This window comes from Salvia splendens, chromosome 3 (genome assembly GCF_004379255.2).
Source record: "Salvia splendens isolate huo1 chromosome 3, SspV2, whole genome shotgun sequence".
Taxonomy (NCBI): Eukaryota; Viridiplantae; Streptophyta; class Magnoliopsida; order Lamiales; family Lamiaceae; genus Salvia; species Salvia splendens.
Window position 1 is genome coordinate 12,503,455 of NC_056034.1, and position 14,828 is coordinate 12,518,282.

General features: G+C 38.5%; 1 protein-coding gene and 1 long non-coding RNA gene across 2 annotated transcripts; both read left to right on the forward strand.

The window, feature by feature from the left end:
- Positions 1–1,426: 1,426 nt before the first annotated feature.
- On the forward strand, positions 1,427–3,380 carry LOC121797176 (molybdate transporter 2-like). The gene is made up of 2 exons (XM_042195916.1): positions 1,427–1,953; positions 2,211–3,380. Exons 1-2 carry the CDS (start codon positions 1,513–1,515, stop codon positions 3,150–3,152), a joined length of 1,383 nt encoding a protein of 460 aa, XP_042051850.1. The 5' UTR covers positions 1,427–1,512; the 3' UTR covers positions 3,153–3,380.
- A 9,565-nt stretch (positions 3,381–12,945) lies between these two features.
- LOC121796114 lies at positions 12,946–14,581 on the forward strand. The gene is made up of 3 exons (XR_006049700.1): positions 12,946–12,967; positions 13,130–13,182; positions 14,306–14,581. It is a non-coding gene; the product is annotated as an uncharacterized LOC121796114 (long non-coding RNA).
- The last annotated feature ends 247 nt before the right edge of the window (positions 14,582–14,828 follow it).

Sequence of the window (14,828 nt, forward strand, 5' to 3'; positions counted from 1 at the left end):
AACCACACACTTGTTCAAGCTTCTTCGAACTACACAATCCAACTAGAAGAAGGCTAAGTCGTAATTTTCTGATAAGAAAATACTCACATTTTCATATGCATTCAAATTTCATACAGCACAATGTATTTCCTCTATGAAATGTAGAAACTATTAAAAATATCAAAGCTTGAAGAGCCAACTTTCTGTCACTTTTTACACCCCCTCAAATAGCTGGAGAGCCTTTTAATTTATAAGTAGTGCTATTCACTACGGGTCATTGTCACGAATTAATAAATCATTATAGTAACAGTTCCAATTTATTTGATTCTAGTCACACATTTTTTTAGGACGTAAAGTAACATTTCCCCACACAAAAAAATACTCGTATTATCTTAATATTCACTAAAAAACAAACTTATAACTGGAGTATAAGAGACGAAGAAAGTAAGTATTGATATTTAATTTTATATTTAAAGTGGTATTTAAGCCTAATAATATACTACCTCCCTCCGTCCCCCAAATATTGTCCTACTTTGATCCGGCATGGGTTTTAAGAAATGTAATGGAAGTGAGTTAAAAAAGTTAGTAGAATATAAGTCCTACTTTTATATATTAGTTTTATAATAAAATATAAGTCGGACTGAATTAGTGAAATATGAGATCGATTGCTAAAAATGATAAAAACTAAAATGAGACAAATTTTGGGGACGGATAAAAATAGAAATGGGGGCATAGGAAAACTTGAAGAGCCAACTTTCTGTCACTTTATACACCCCCTCAAACAGCTGGAGAGCCTTTTAATTTATAAGTAGTGCTATTCACTACGGGCCATTGTCATGAATTAATAAATCATTATAGTAACACTTCCAATTTATTTGATTCTAGTCACATTTTTTTAGGACGTAAAGTAACATTTTTCCACACAAAAAAATACTCGTATTATCTTAATCTTCACTAAAAAACAAACTTATAATGGAGTATAAGAGACGTAGAAAGTAAGAGTTGATATTTAATTTTACATTTAAATTGGTATTTAAGCCTAATAATATACTACCTCCGTCCTCAAATATTGTCTCACTTTGATCCGGCACGAGTTTTAAGAAATGTAATGAAAAGTGAGTTGAAAAAGTTAGTAGAATGTGAGTTCTACTTTTATATATTAGTTTTATAATAAAATGTGAATACAAATGAGTTAGTGGAATATAAAGTCTATTATTAAAAATGATAAAAATGAAATGGAACACATTTTGGGGATGAGGACGGGACCGATGAAAATAGAAAAATGGGAAAGAGTAGTAGTACTAATAAATTGGCCCCTATCTTTTGAAAAGAGTAAAAAGTTGTTTTAAAATTTTATACCCATAGAGAGCATCTCTTCAAGAATATCCGGCCAATTAAAAAATGAAAATAATCATTTTAAAAAAGAATAGTCACAAACTTCAACATACTATGTTAATAAATTAGAGGCCGTTAACTTAACACACACTTCTCAGTTCTGTTTCTCACACACACAACACACACAGTTACCTAACAATGGCCGACGACTCGCCGGAGGCAACATCCGCCACCGCACGCCATCTCGACGGGATGCGCCGAAGCGTCGCGACCGCCCTCAGCCTCAAAACCTCCCTCCTCTCTGAGCTCAGCGGCGCCGTTGGCGACCTCGGAACCTACATCCCCATCGTCCTCGCGCTGACGCTCGTCGTCAATCTCGACCTCTCCACCACCCTCATCTTCACTGCCTTCTACAACATCGCCACTGGCGTCCTCTTCGGCACCCCAATGCCGGTCCAGCCGATGAAATCCATCGCCGCCGTCGCCGTCACTGAGTCGGCTCATTTGACGGTGGAGCAGATCGCCGCCGCCGGAATATGCACCGCCTCCGTCCTGCTCTTCCTTGGCGTCACCGGCCTCATGTCAGTCCTCTACCGCTACCTCCCCCTCCCCGTCGTCCGCGGAGTCCAGCTCTCTCAGGTAACATTTTCCCCCAATTTTTTTCTTTTTTTTTCCTGCTTCGAATTCATCTTCTCTCCCGTTTTAATCAGGAAATTTTAGTTCGAATTCGTTACTCTCTCGTTTTGTCAGAACTAGTTTGATTATATAAGTAGTTTCGTTGGAGCATGAATCAGAAGTCCATACATTCCTTATCTATATGCCGTCGAGTTGTTCGACAAAATGTCTCAATGAGTTTTGTATTAATGAAAGCTTATCTGAAACACCATCTCTACCAGGGACTTCAATTTGCATTTTCTGCAATCAATTACATCCGCTACAATCAAAATTTCAGCAAAACAACCTCAACCTCGACCTCGGATCCACGCCCCTGGCTCGGCCTAGACGGACTAGTTCTTGCCCTAGTTGGCCTCCTCTTCCTAACTCTCACAACCGGCGATGGAAGTGGCAATGCAAGTGTAGTCGACGAAGTCCCAATCAATCGAAGAAGGGTTCAAAGAAGGCTCCGCATTCTGTCAGCAATCCCATCAGCGTTGATCCTTTTTTTGCTTGGAGTAGTACTCTGTTTCATCCGTGACCCTTCAATCTTTCAAGACTTGACGCTCGGTCCATCTAAGTTCCATGTGCTGAGCCTCTCGTGGGACGATTTCAAAGTCGGGTTTATCCGAGGTGCAGTGCCTCAGATCCCCCTCTCAGTGCTCAACTCCGTCGTTGCAGTTTGTAAGCTCTCTGGCGATCTGTTTCCGGGCACAGAGCTGTCAGCTACCAAGGTCTCGATCAGCGTGGGTGTGATGAACTTGGTAGGCTGCTGGTTCGGGGCAATGCCCGTCTGCCATGGGGCTGGGGGGTTAGCTGGGCAGTACAGGTTCGGCGGGAGGAGCGGCCTTTCGGTTGTGTTTCTTGGATTGGGAAAGCTTGTGATCGCGCTGCTTCTTGGGAACTCATTCGTTCGGATCCTGAACACGTTCCCCGTTGGGATTCTTGGTGTGCTGCTGCTGTTTGCTGGGATCGAGCTAGCTATGGCGTCGAGGGATATGAACTCCAAGGAAGAGTCGTTTGTGATGTTGGTGTGTGCTGGAGTGTCGATGACAGGGTCAAGTGCTGCATTGGGGTTTGTATGCGGGATTGTGTTGTATTTGCTGCTGAAGCTGCGTGAGATGGATTGGGGATGGAAGGCGGATTCCGGTGCCGGAGATGAACCATTGATATCTTCTCCGTAGGGAGAGAGTCGAGACTCTAATTTGTAATCTTTTGGCCATTCAGAAATTTGTTATTTGTATAGGGTTGGTGATGTTTTGTGAATAAAGACATACCAAGGGCTATCAATTAGTGAAATAATGCACAACATCGACCACCATTGTGTAATATGTATGTAAATTTGTATCATCACTTGGGAAGATGATCATAATCTTGCTTGAATGCTCAGCTTGGTTACATTGGTATTTTTATATGACATTCTCATTATAAAACTCAGACCATTCCTAATTGTCGACCAACAGGTCTTCAGAGATGTCGACCAAGAGGCATGGCAATACCTTCGTCTCCTCCAACTAACACTTCTTGTTGCCTTCATTTGGCGTTGAAAAACTTTTTGCTTCCCTAGAACGGAGTATATATGTCTACCTCGTCGACGTTGTGGTCGGTGATGTGAACCCCCAAGGGGCTGAATGGACTTTCAATTAAGCCCGTAAACATAATGGATTGGGAACTATCCATATTCCCAACAACCGGATTGTTCGGATCCATAACAATAACAACAACGACAACAATTATAGTATAATGTTTTATATATGCTACACATTGTCTTCGTACAAAGAATAAAACACAACATAGTTGCAAACCCTAATATCACCATCATACAATCCATATGAACATAAAAGAACATTACAACCCGCAGGGGCGTAGCGTAGTTGGCAACGGAGGGGCAGATCTTGCTGCAATGAGCCTGAGTTCGAATCCCACTGCTGTCATGTAGTTGCTTCCATCTCTCAGGCACAAGTGTGTGGCCTTGAGAGATGGGCTTCTGGCAGCTAGTGGGTTAAGGTCTCCCCTTAACGGGCTACTGCGTACCCTGATTGAACCCCCTCACATTATGTCGAGTCGGAATGTGGGGGCTGCCAAGGCGACGGAATAGCTTTTTTTGCTGCAATAAAAGAAACATTACAAACAAATGGAGTAATAGTAATTCAAATCCCACAATATGATTGGATGGCGCGTGGTCAATGGTGGGACCACCATCCTTGCAATATTGAAGGAAATCTATGCTGTCTAAAGGTCTAAATCTCAAAGGATTTTGATCATCAACCAACTCTAGTGGCACTTCCACCATGCCATGAACAAACCCAAACACTCCAAAAGAATACCTTTCCTTAAATCCCCTTGTAATCACCCTATGTGTCGGACTATGTACCCTCCCATTGCTCCATGCCTGATAATCAAACATATATATTTTTAATCACAAATTTAAATTGTAAAAAATTTTGGAAAAAAATGATCAATTTACCATGAGTGATTCGCCTCATTCGCCTACTAAGACTAAAAATTTGGAAGGCGATGGCGCAAAATCCGTCCACTCTCCATGGCGATTTTGGAGTTGTAAACCCTCGATTTCGTTCGAGCAAAGCACGGTTAGGAAATTCTTGTCTTTGGGAGGTCCAAGCCCAGTGCTAGACTCGGTCGAGTTAGGCGAGTTGTACTTAATGAATCGGATCATGTAAAACGACGACTTGCTTAACGAATCGCTGTGTTTTTCCAAGCCGTAGCTGCTTCTCACCATTTTCATGATCGTCTTGTTAAGGTGCAACAATATTTTACTATGTGAGCATATAGTTTCGCTTCAACAAAAATAGGGAAATAAATTTAGCAATGATTATGAAAATAAGAGTTTCAAAAATTTTGCATAATATTCATGAAAAATAAAGAAAAATAATTTATTTACTTTGAATGTTAAACAATAATCTATTTAATCAACTCATAAAAATGGATCAAATTCTGATTAGTCACATAAATTTTAATATGAAATATGGTTGGGGCAATTTCAGTTGCCACATTACCATTGAGTTTGTCTAAATTTGCACAAGTAGGATAAATGAGAAAATTTAAAATTTCATACTAATTGTTTTTTAACCTTATGAGTTAAAACGTATAATGGTACAGTGGATTAAGAAATTTTCCTACTGCATATCATTTCAATAAAAAGCTTATACAGTTATACATGTAATCCATGTTTACCACTCAAATTTTAATATTTTACAAATACCACTCGATACATTTTTTTTTTGCTTCTAGAAAGTGAACTCAGTCTTCTCATGCTTCGACGAGATCTTCTCACATCATCAAATGACGTCATTATACCCTTTCACAACTACATCATCATAACCATCATAAGTTAACTACTATGTTTACAGATTTACCTCGTAAAAACTCATAAATATGTTGATAAACTAGCTGCCTATAAAGTAGACCGATTGAACCACCAAACATCAACAAAATAATTATTGTGAATCTTATGCAGAGAAGTCAATGAAAACACCAAACACATAGAAATCAATCTGAAAAATCAACAAAATAAATTAAAGAGTAGTAGTACAATATAATTTTAAATATATTTTTACAGATCACATGAGAGAGTGTTGGAAAGAAAATCAAATCACAAGGAAACAAATCAAGGAAATATGGAATTAATATTGTGATCGGTAATTACCGTGTAATAGGCAATTAGAATTAGGGTAAATCTTTACCTTATTTTGTATAGTCCATATCTTATACTCCATCCGTCCCATTAAATATGCAACATTTGCTTTTCGGCACGAGATTTTATGTAGTGTTGTTTTGTGAGTTAATGAAGAGAGAGTAACTAAGAGAGAAGAAAAAGTAGAGAGAGTATTGTTTCCATTTTTAGAAACGTTTCATTTTTAATGGGACAGACCAAAAAGGAAAACGTTTCATTTCTAATGGGACAGAGGGAGTATAAAGGAGTGTAAATCCTGAGATAATTCAAGTTAAATGAAATTAAAATATTTCAACATGGTACCAGAGCATGGCTCAGAAAAGAATTCATCATAGTCTAAACAAACCTCTCTCGACCTAAGGCAGAATCAAGTCATGGCCGAAGAAGAAGAAACTGAAATCAAACCCAAAATCTCAGACGACCACAAACTGAGAGTGAGCAAAAATGTTACCGTTGCCGTGAAGCTCAATGGAACGAATTATTCGTTATGGGCGCGGCTTATGAAGATCCAGATCGGGAGTAGGAGGGTACTCCGACACATCAACGGCAATCCGCCACCACCCGAACCAGGGGCGGCCGATTACACGGAGTGGGAGGAGACAAACTTAATTATCTTCTCGTGGATCCTAGACAACATCGAGACCAATATTGTTATCGATTTCGCCCATCATCAAACGACAGAAGCCTTATGGAAAAGCCTAGCCGTGACATTTGAGAGCACATCCGATCCATTTTTACTCTTCGACCTGGAAGAGAAGGCAAAGAATGTTAAGCAAGGAGAACAGAGTCTTGAAACATATTGACGTCGCTTACATGGAACGTGCATAGATGTAGATCGATGCCAAGAACAGCCGGTCACATGCTGTGACAAAGGAGTGGGCTAATTCCGGCGGTACATCGAAACCCGGCGGTTATTCAAATTTCTAACCGGACTCAACCCGAGATATGATCAAATGAAGCGAGAAGTCCTCAAAGATCGACCATGGCCCTCAGCCGAGGTCGCGTACGGCTGGATAAAGAGGGAGACCGCCCGGCTTAAAATTATGCCGACAACCACCGTCGAACCAGCCGGCGCAACCAACGACACCATATCATCATCGGACAGTATCGGGCTCGGATTCGCGGCCCGAAATCAGCAGCAGGGTGGACCACCGCCGCATCGAACCAGGACACCAACCCCCCCAAATCGCCGGCCATTCAAACAAGACAAATCGAAGCTTTGGTGCTCACACTGTGGAAAGCACAAACACACCAAGGAATCGTGTTTTCTCCTCGTCGGATTCCCGGAATGGTGGGACGAAAATCAAAAGGCCAGGGCGAAATTAGCGATCGGGATGACCGAAAATGGAGGGGGCGTGTTCCCGGCTACCGGAGCGGGTAACCAGGAGGCCGCCGACGCTCACGGTTGGCAGGAGAACAGGGGCGGTGCAATCGGGAAGCGGCGATCGCCGAGTTCAGACGAGGCGGGATCTTTTGGAGGTAAAGGGTTAGGGTTTTTTTAACCCTAACCCTACTTTATTGTTTGCAAATAAAACCCCAAAATCTGCTAAATCTCATTTTTTACCCCATGACATACCCACTAATTGTGGTTTATTACACAATACACCCCATGATGAGAATAATGTGCAATTGAGTCCTATAGGAGTTAAAAATACGAAAAATAACCCCAAAGCTTCAGAAAAATCCTTTATTGACCCTAATTACTTTGCACCCCTTAAAAATACCCATATTGCGTGCATGGCAAAAAATTTACAGGGTAATACTGGAAGTGAATGGATCTTTGGTTGTGGGGCTACAGATACTATGACTTATGATAAGAAAGATTTTACTACTTTTAATGAGGCAACTAAAAGCCAAATTCAAACTGCTGATGGGGAATAGACGTCAGTGAATAGGAGTGGAACTATTAAAATATCCCCGAGCTTGAAACTTAAGAATTGTCTCTATGTGCCTAAACTATCTCACAAACTAATGTCTATTAGTCACGTGACAAAGGAGCTGAACTATACTTTATTGATGCACCCAAATTTCTGTGTTTTACAGGATATCTGGATGAGGAGGATAATTGGGCGTGGCAGTGAGCGTCAAGGCCTCTATTATGTGGATGAGATAGCTCACCAAGGGGGCGCCGCGATGTTTGCTCACGGATCTGCTGATAGAGAAGCTTGGTTGTGGCACCGGAGAATAGGTCATCCTTCAGCGGGTTATTTCAAATTACTTTTTCTAAAATTTTCCCATCTTAAACACATTCCTTGTGAGTCATATGTTTTGGCTAAGAATCATAGACAATCTTTTAAATCCAGTAATACGCGTGTTAAAGATATTTTTTCCATTGTTCATGCTGATGTGTGGGGCCCTGCGCCTATTACTGGTGATCATGGTTTTAAATATTTTCTTCTCTTTGTCGATGATTGCACGAGAATGACTTGGGTATATTTTTTGCGAAATAAATCTGAAGTTTTCGAAAAGTTTGCTATCTTTTTAAAAATGATTCAGACACAGTTTCACAAAACTATCTCGGTTCTTAGGTCAGACAATGGTAGAGAATTTGTTAATAGAGACATGGAAGACTTTTTTAAGAAACATGGGTTAATTCACCAAACCACATGCCCTTATACACCGGAACAGAATGGGGTAGCTGAGAGAAAAAAATAGAATTCTGCTTGAAATAACTCGAGCTTTGTTTTTTGACTCAAATGTTCCAAAATTCCTTTGGCCTGAAGCTATTGCTACCTCGGTCTACCTTGTTAATCGTCTTCCTACAAAGATTCTTGACATGAAAACACCCCTCCAAGTTCTTTCAAAAATGACAAAAATCCCTGAACCTTTCACTCTTCCGCTTAAAATTTTTGGATGCTCTGTCTATGTGCATATACCGAAACACGAGCGCACAAAATTTTCTGCGTGCGCCGTGAAATGTGTTTTTTTGGGATATGAGATTAATCAGAAGGGGTATAGATGTTATGATCCGTCTTCTAGGAAAATAATCACAACTATGAATTGTAACTTCCTTGAGTGTGAATACTTCTATCAAACTCAACTTAGCGGTCAGGGGGAGAGTAGGAATACCCTAAGGGATATGAGTGGACCCCCAAGTTGGTTGGTGCCCCAATCAAGCAACTCAGAGGCAAAACTAACAGAACAAGCTAGCACCACCGCCGAGCAGGTCACATCTACTATAGATCCTCCTCAACCGACCATGACTCAGTCTAATCCTCCTCCAGTGATATCTGAGGTAAACTCCGAACCTGCCCATAAAAGTACAGTCATTACTTCTGACCTTTCTGAGACAGATGAGGTCACCGCTATTGATGGGGATACTGGTCGATACATTCTTCCTCAACGCAGCACTCGAGGGATTCCGCCCAAGAGGTACAGCCCAGAGAAGACAGGGGCTAAAAGCAGATACTCAATGGCAAATCTTGCTAAAGCTAATCTCACAGAAATGGCTAGAGCATTCACGACAGCTCTGTATGAAGAAGAAGAGATCCCTCAAACTGCTGGAGCGGCTATGAAAATAGCTCATTGGAAAAGTGCAATGATGGTAGAATTGAAAGCACTTATGAAAAGCAAGACATGGGAAGTATGTGCCATACCGGAAGGTGTGCAAGCCGTGGGATGCAGGTGGGTCTTCACCATCAAAAGAAGACCAGATGGGTCGATTGAGCGATATAAGGTCAGGCTGGTAGCAAAAGGGTACACTCAGACGTATGAAGCTGATTACGCCGAGACATTTTCTCCAGTTGCTAAGATGAACACAATCAGGGTCCTTTTCTCCATTGCGACCAACAAGAAATGGCCTCTACACCAATTCGATGTCACTAATGCCTTCCTACATGGTGAACTCTAAAAAACAATCTATATGGAGGCACCTCCAGGTTTCTCTGAAGACTTTGAAGGTGGAAAAGTAGTATGCAAGCTTAAGAAAACGTTGTATGGGTTGAAGCAGTCGCCTTAAACTTGGTTTGGGAGATTTACCGAGGTAATGAAGAAGTATGGGTATAAACAGAGTAATTCTGATCACACTCTGTTTTTGAAGAAAAGGGAAGGGAAGATCACATGTCTTATCGTCTATGTAGATGACATGATTCTCACTGGTGACGATGAGGAAGAAATCGAGCAGCTGAGACAAAATCTTTTCTCTGAATTTGAGATGAAGGACCTTGGATTACTAAAGTATTTTCTATGGATAGAAGTACTAAGGTCCCAATAAGGAATCTTCATAAATCAAAGGAAGTACGTTCTTGACTTGTTGGCAGAAACTGGAATGTTGGACTGCAAGCCAACAGATACTCCTATGGTCCAGAACCATGGTTTGCAGATAGCAGAATGAGCAGAACCCACTCATCGTACAAGATACCAACGCCTGGTTGGGAAGCTGATCTACCTGTCCCACACTAGGCCTGACATAGCATATATACAGTTGGAGTTGTGAGTCAGTTTATGCATAGGCCTCAGGCAGCCCATTGGGAGACAGCACTGCGGATCGTCCGGTACTTAAAGGGAACACCAGGACATGGGGTAATGTTTAAGAAGCATGGACATATGGACATATATGGATATACAGATGTTGATCCGAATGATCGAAAATCAACTAAAGGGTACTTTACATTTGTTGGCGGCAATCTGGTTACCTGGCGAAGTAAGAAACAAAAGGTGGTAGCTTTGTCAAGTGCAGAGGCAGAATTTCGAGGGATCAAAAGCGGATTAACCGAGATCCTGTGGCTAAAAAGGCTAATGACCGAGTTGGAGCTGATGCCCTCCGGACTTTGCAAACTGTTATGCGACAATAAGGCAGCCATCAGTATATCCGAGAACCCAGTGCAGCATGATCGGACAAAACATGTTGAAGTAGATCGACACTTCATCAAAGATAACATAGAAGCAAAGGTTGTGGAACTACCTTTTGTCAGATCCGAAGACCAGCTAGTTGATATTCTCACCAAGGCTGTGACTCAAGAAACTTCCATGAAGTATTGGACAAGTTAAGTATGGACGATCCCCTTATTTAACTTGAGGGGGAGTGTTGGAAAGAAAATCAAATCACAAGGAAACAAATCAAGGAAATATGGAATTAATATTGTGATTGGTAATTAGTAATAGGCAATTTGAATTAGAGTAAATCTTTACCTTATTTTATATAGTCCATATCCTATATAAAGGAGCGTAAATCCTGAGATAATTCAAGTTAAATGAAATTAAACATTTCAACATAGAGCAATAAGCAATTCAAGAAATTAAAGAGTATACAACACATTTCCGATTTAGTAAACTGACAAATTCACAGGTGGTTTGAGCACTTTACTTTATAAAAAAAACTTAATTAGACTATGAATTAATCTAGAACTTGGCAGAGACAAACTAAACTTTAACACAAGCTATTATACGAACATTCTATGATGCATGGTTTCAGCGGCGGATCTAGGATTCAGAAATGGAGGGGTGAATATGGCTATTTGTTTTGTATTTGGGGCGACGTCGGAGGCAGAAGGAAGGGCGGACATGGAAATTCACATCCGGATAACGAAAAATTAGTCACACATGTCCGCCACTGGTTTTTAAATTTTGGTTAGTTAAACCGCCGCTTGCATTACGTTATTTTTTCTTTCGTTTAGGAAAGCTTATGCACGAAGATAAAATAACAAAATAATGATTGTGACTCAAACTGATAACAGATGAACGATTTGATCAACATGGTTAAATTTGAATATTTGGTAAACGGAGTAGTTACTTTGTGGTCTAATTTTCATAGATAAAGAAGGATAAGTGATATACTAACATTGTTTGGCCAATATTGAATGTTTCAAAAGGAGTTAGTACCCACTAATCCATTAATAATAGAGCTAAAATCTCGTACTAGAACAGGTTTTGCTTAAATAGGTATTTTATTTTCATTAAGTATTTAAGAAGATTTATACGGAGTGTATCATTTTCTATTTTTTTTCATAATGTCCAAATTGGCTGCAATCTAAATAACATGTCAGCTAATTTTGATTCGTTAAATTTCATGTTATATCATAATAGGAATTTTTATACAATACTTTCACCTTTAATTTCTTCTTTAATTTTTACACAGTCCAATCCAAAATAAAAGAGATAAAATTATTTTTAAATCATGTAAGAACAATATTACACCGGTATATTAATTGATTACCCCCTCTATCCCCATGCCCCTATCTCACTTTTCCATTTTTGGATAATTTCTATTAAAAGTTACATTTCTGTTTTAATATTTTTTGGTAATTGGACTACACTCATTTCACTTTGTGAAATTAATATGATATAAAAATTACACTAGCTCATTCTTCACTAATTTTTATTCACTCATTTTTCATTATATTTTCTAAAAGTCGTGTAAAAGTTAGATATAAGCAATGTTTTAAAAATCGGATCGGCAAGCGAACCGGCGTCATTACTGGTTCACTGGTTCAACCGGTTCACTGGTCGAACCATTGGTTGAACCGGAATACTATTTATATATATTTATTTATTTATTTAGTAGTAAATAATAAAATTTAATTAAATATTTTATCAATAAATATTATAGTATTATACATTTAATAGTATTATTATAGAAAACAAGTCTTGTACTAGTATATTAGAATATTTAATGACTTTAAGTTTAAATACAATAATAAATTATAATACACAATATTAAAAACTAGTATTAAACTCTATGTATAATTATAAACTCCTATATTATAAAACATTAGTGATGGTAAAAGTATAATTAAAATATAAGAAATATATTATAATTAACAATTTCTTAAAAGAATATATAAAATTAAAATGAATTATCTTAAAAGAATATATATATAGTGAATGATAGAATTTTATTAACTTTTTATCAACAAATATAATTAAATATATAAATTATGGGTTGCACTATTCTCCTTTTCCACTCTAAGATCCTTTTCTCTTCTTAATAATAGCCATTAGATCCATCCAATCAACGGACCACGTTAATCCTAATTAATTATTTCCGCGTTGCATTATAGCTCCTTTCGTTGTGCATTATGGGGGTAATTTAGTAAAGTCCCTAAATTGGAACCGCCTTTTGTTTTGGGATGTGCGGATGTCACGGGATTTGCAATCTTCCACTCTTCAGTTTTCTCCCATTTACTCCAGCCGACTCCTCAACTCTCCCACTCCTTCCCCTCTCTCAACCCTACTTACATCCGCCACATTTCGAATTCCACAGCCTCCGCCACCGATTTGCGTCGATTCCACTCCACCGCAGTTACCGCTGCCACAAAATCGACCGGCGTTGTCGTGTTTGCACACCATATTCAACAAATCGAGCAGGTAAGCATTATGAAATCAGTCAACTAAGCGTATGCCTAGACTTTAGGATATCGTTTTTACCCAGGTAATCGTCTAGGGTTTTCTCTGATTATGAGTCCGCGACATTGTGTTGGGTTTACCACGTCTCGGTGCAAGTATCTTATTTATTTCGGTTTATTCCAGATCAAAAATGACAAAAAGAGGTCGTCCCCGCGCGCAAGCATCGCAGGAAGCAGGTAAATTGCACTCGTTGGTTGTGCATTTCAGTAGTATGAATGCGAATAGCCTTATTTAGATGTCTAGTTTAATTACGTGCTGTACAACTAGCATTTTAGGGGTATTGTGATGTCCAGTGCTCAAGAGTATATACATGTATTGTTTATTAGGATTAGTGCATTATGTATATGGTTGGATATTCATTGAATGTTTTGAATTGTGCATTATGTAGAGTAGGTAGTGTGTTGCAGAATGCATTATGGAAGAATTCCGTGTGCATTTTTTAGGCCTGACAGTGCATTATGTATCATTATGTATGCATTATGTTGCTTTTAACATTGGTCATTGGTTGTATTGGTTTGTTGCCTCAGATTTTTACAGAGGAATCTGATTGATGATTTGTTACTTTTATATATTATATGGTTTGATTAGTGCATTATGTCTATACTGAAACCGTCATTATGTGCAGAAAAGTATGCAATATGTATGGTGTTGTGTGTTTTAGTGACTACAATCAGTAAATAGTACATATGTGCATTTTTTAGTTTGTACTGTGCATTATTGAACATGATGTATGCATTATGTTTACTAAATCATGCATTACTAAGCGTATTGGGTGTGTACTAATATTTACCCAGTCAGGATGAGTGGTATTCATTATGTGCAGTAAATTATGCAATATGTAGGGTGTTGTGTGTTTTAGTGACTAAACTCAGGAAAGAGTACATATGTGCATTTTTTAGTATAGACTGTGCATTATGGAACATAATTTATGCATTATGTTTACTAAATTATGCATTACTAAGGGTATTGGGTTTGTTGTAATAGCTGCCCAGTTAGTATGAAAGTTTTTTTATTATGTTGTGTTGGTACTGCATTGTGAATCAGTAATAGTGCATTTTTTTGTAGTATTGTGTGCATTATATGAGTCGTATTATTTATATTGTTTAATACATTTTTTGTGTAACACATGTGCATTTTTGTGTTTAGACAATGCATTATGAGTAATTTTTAATGCATTATGAGGTTGTATTATGCATTATTTCATATGATAGATGCATTAATCTGTAAAAAGCTAGCAGCATTATTTATTCTGATTTATTGATAATGTTTTGATGTTTTACTTTGTTTGTTCCATATCAGAGAAGCGGCTAAGATCAGACATTGACGATGCAGTTGACGAGAATTGTGGTTTGGAGTGAGTTTTGGTTCGGCTATAGGGAGATCTTGGTTAATGGGTAAACTGATATTCGGATAGATGTTTCAATTTAAAACTGTACTTTTTCGCAACTTAATAAGTGCGTTTGGATATTAGCTAATGATTTAGATTTGGGTAAATTGTTCGTATTCAGCATTATAGATTGTGCATTGTGTTTTACAATCTGTGCATTACTCCTTTATCGACTGTCATTATTTGCAATGTAGTGTTCGTTACGATAATAATTGTGTATATGCAAAGTCTGAGCATTATGTGTAATTATATCGTCATTATTTACAGTTAATTATGCATTATAAGAAGTATGCATGATAAATTTAAAGTGGATATAAACGTTGTTCAGGGGTGCATGGTTTATTTCAACTGGATATAAATTCAACATTAGATAAATTAGTGCATTATTTGATTAAAACGTTGCATTATTTACCAAGAAATTATCATTATTTAAAA

Coding starts and splice junctions, on each gene's coding strand:
- LOC121797176 (XM_042195916.1), top strand. CDS start 1,513: ATGGCCGACGACTCGCCGGAGGCAACATCCGCCACCGCACGCCATCTC. Junction 1,954..2,210: donor GCGGAGTCCAGCTCTCTCAG/GTAACATTTTCC, acceptor CATCTCTACCAG/GGACTTCAATTTGCATTTTC.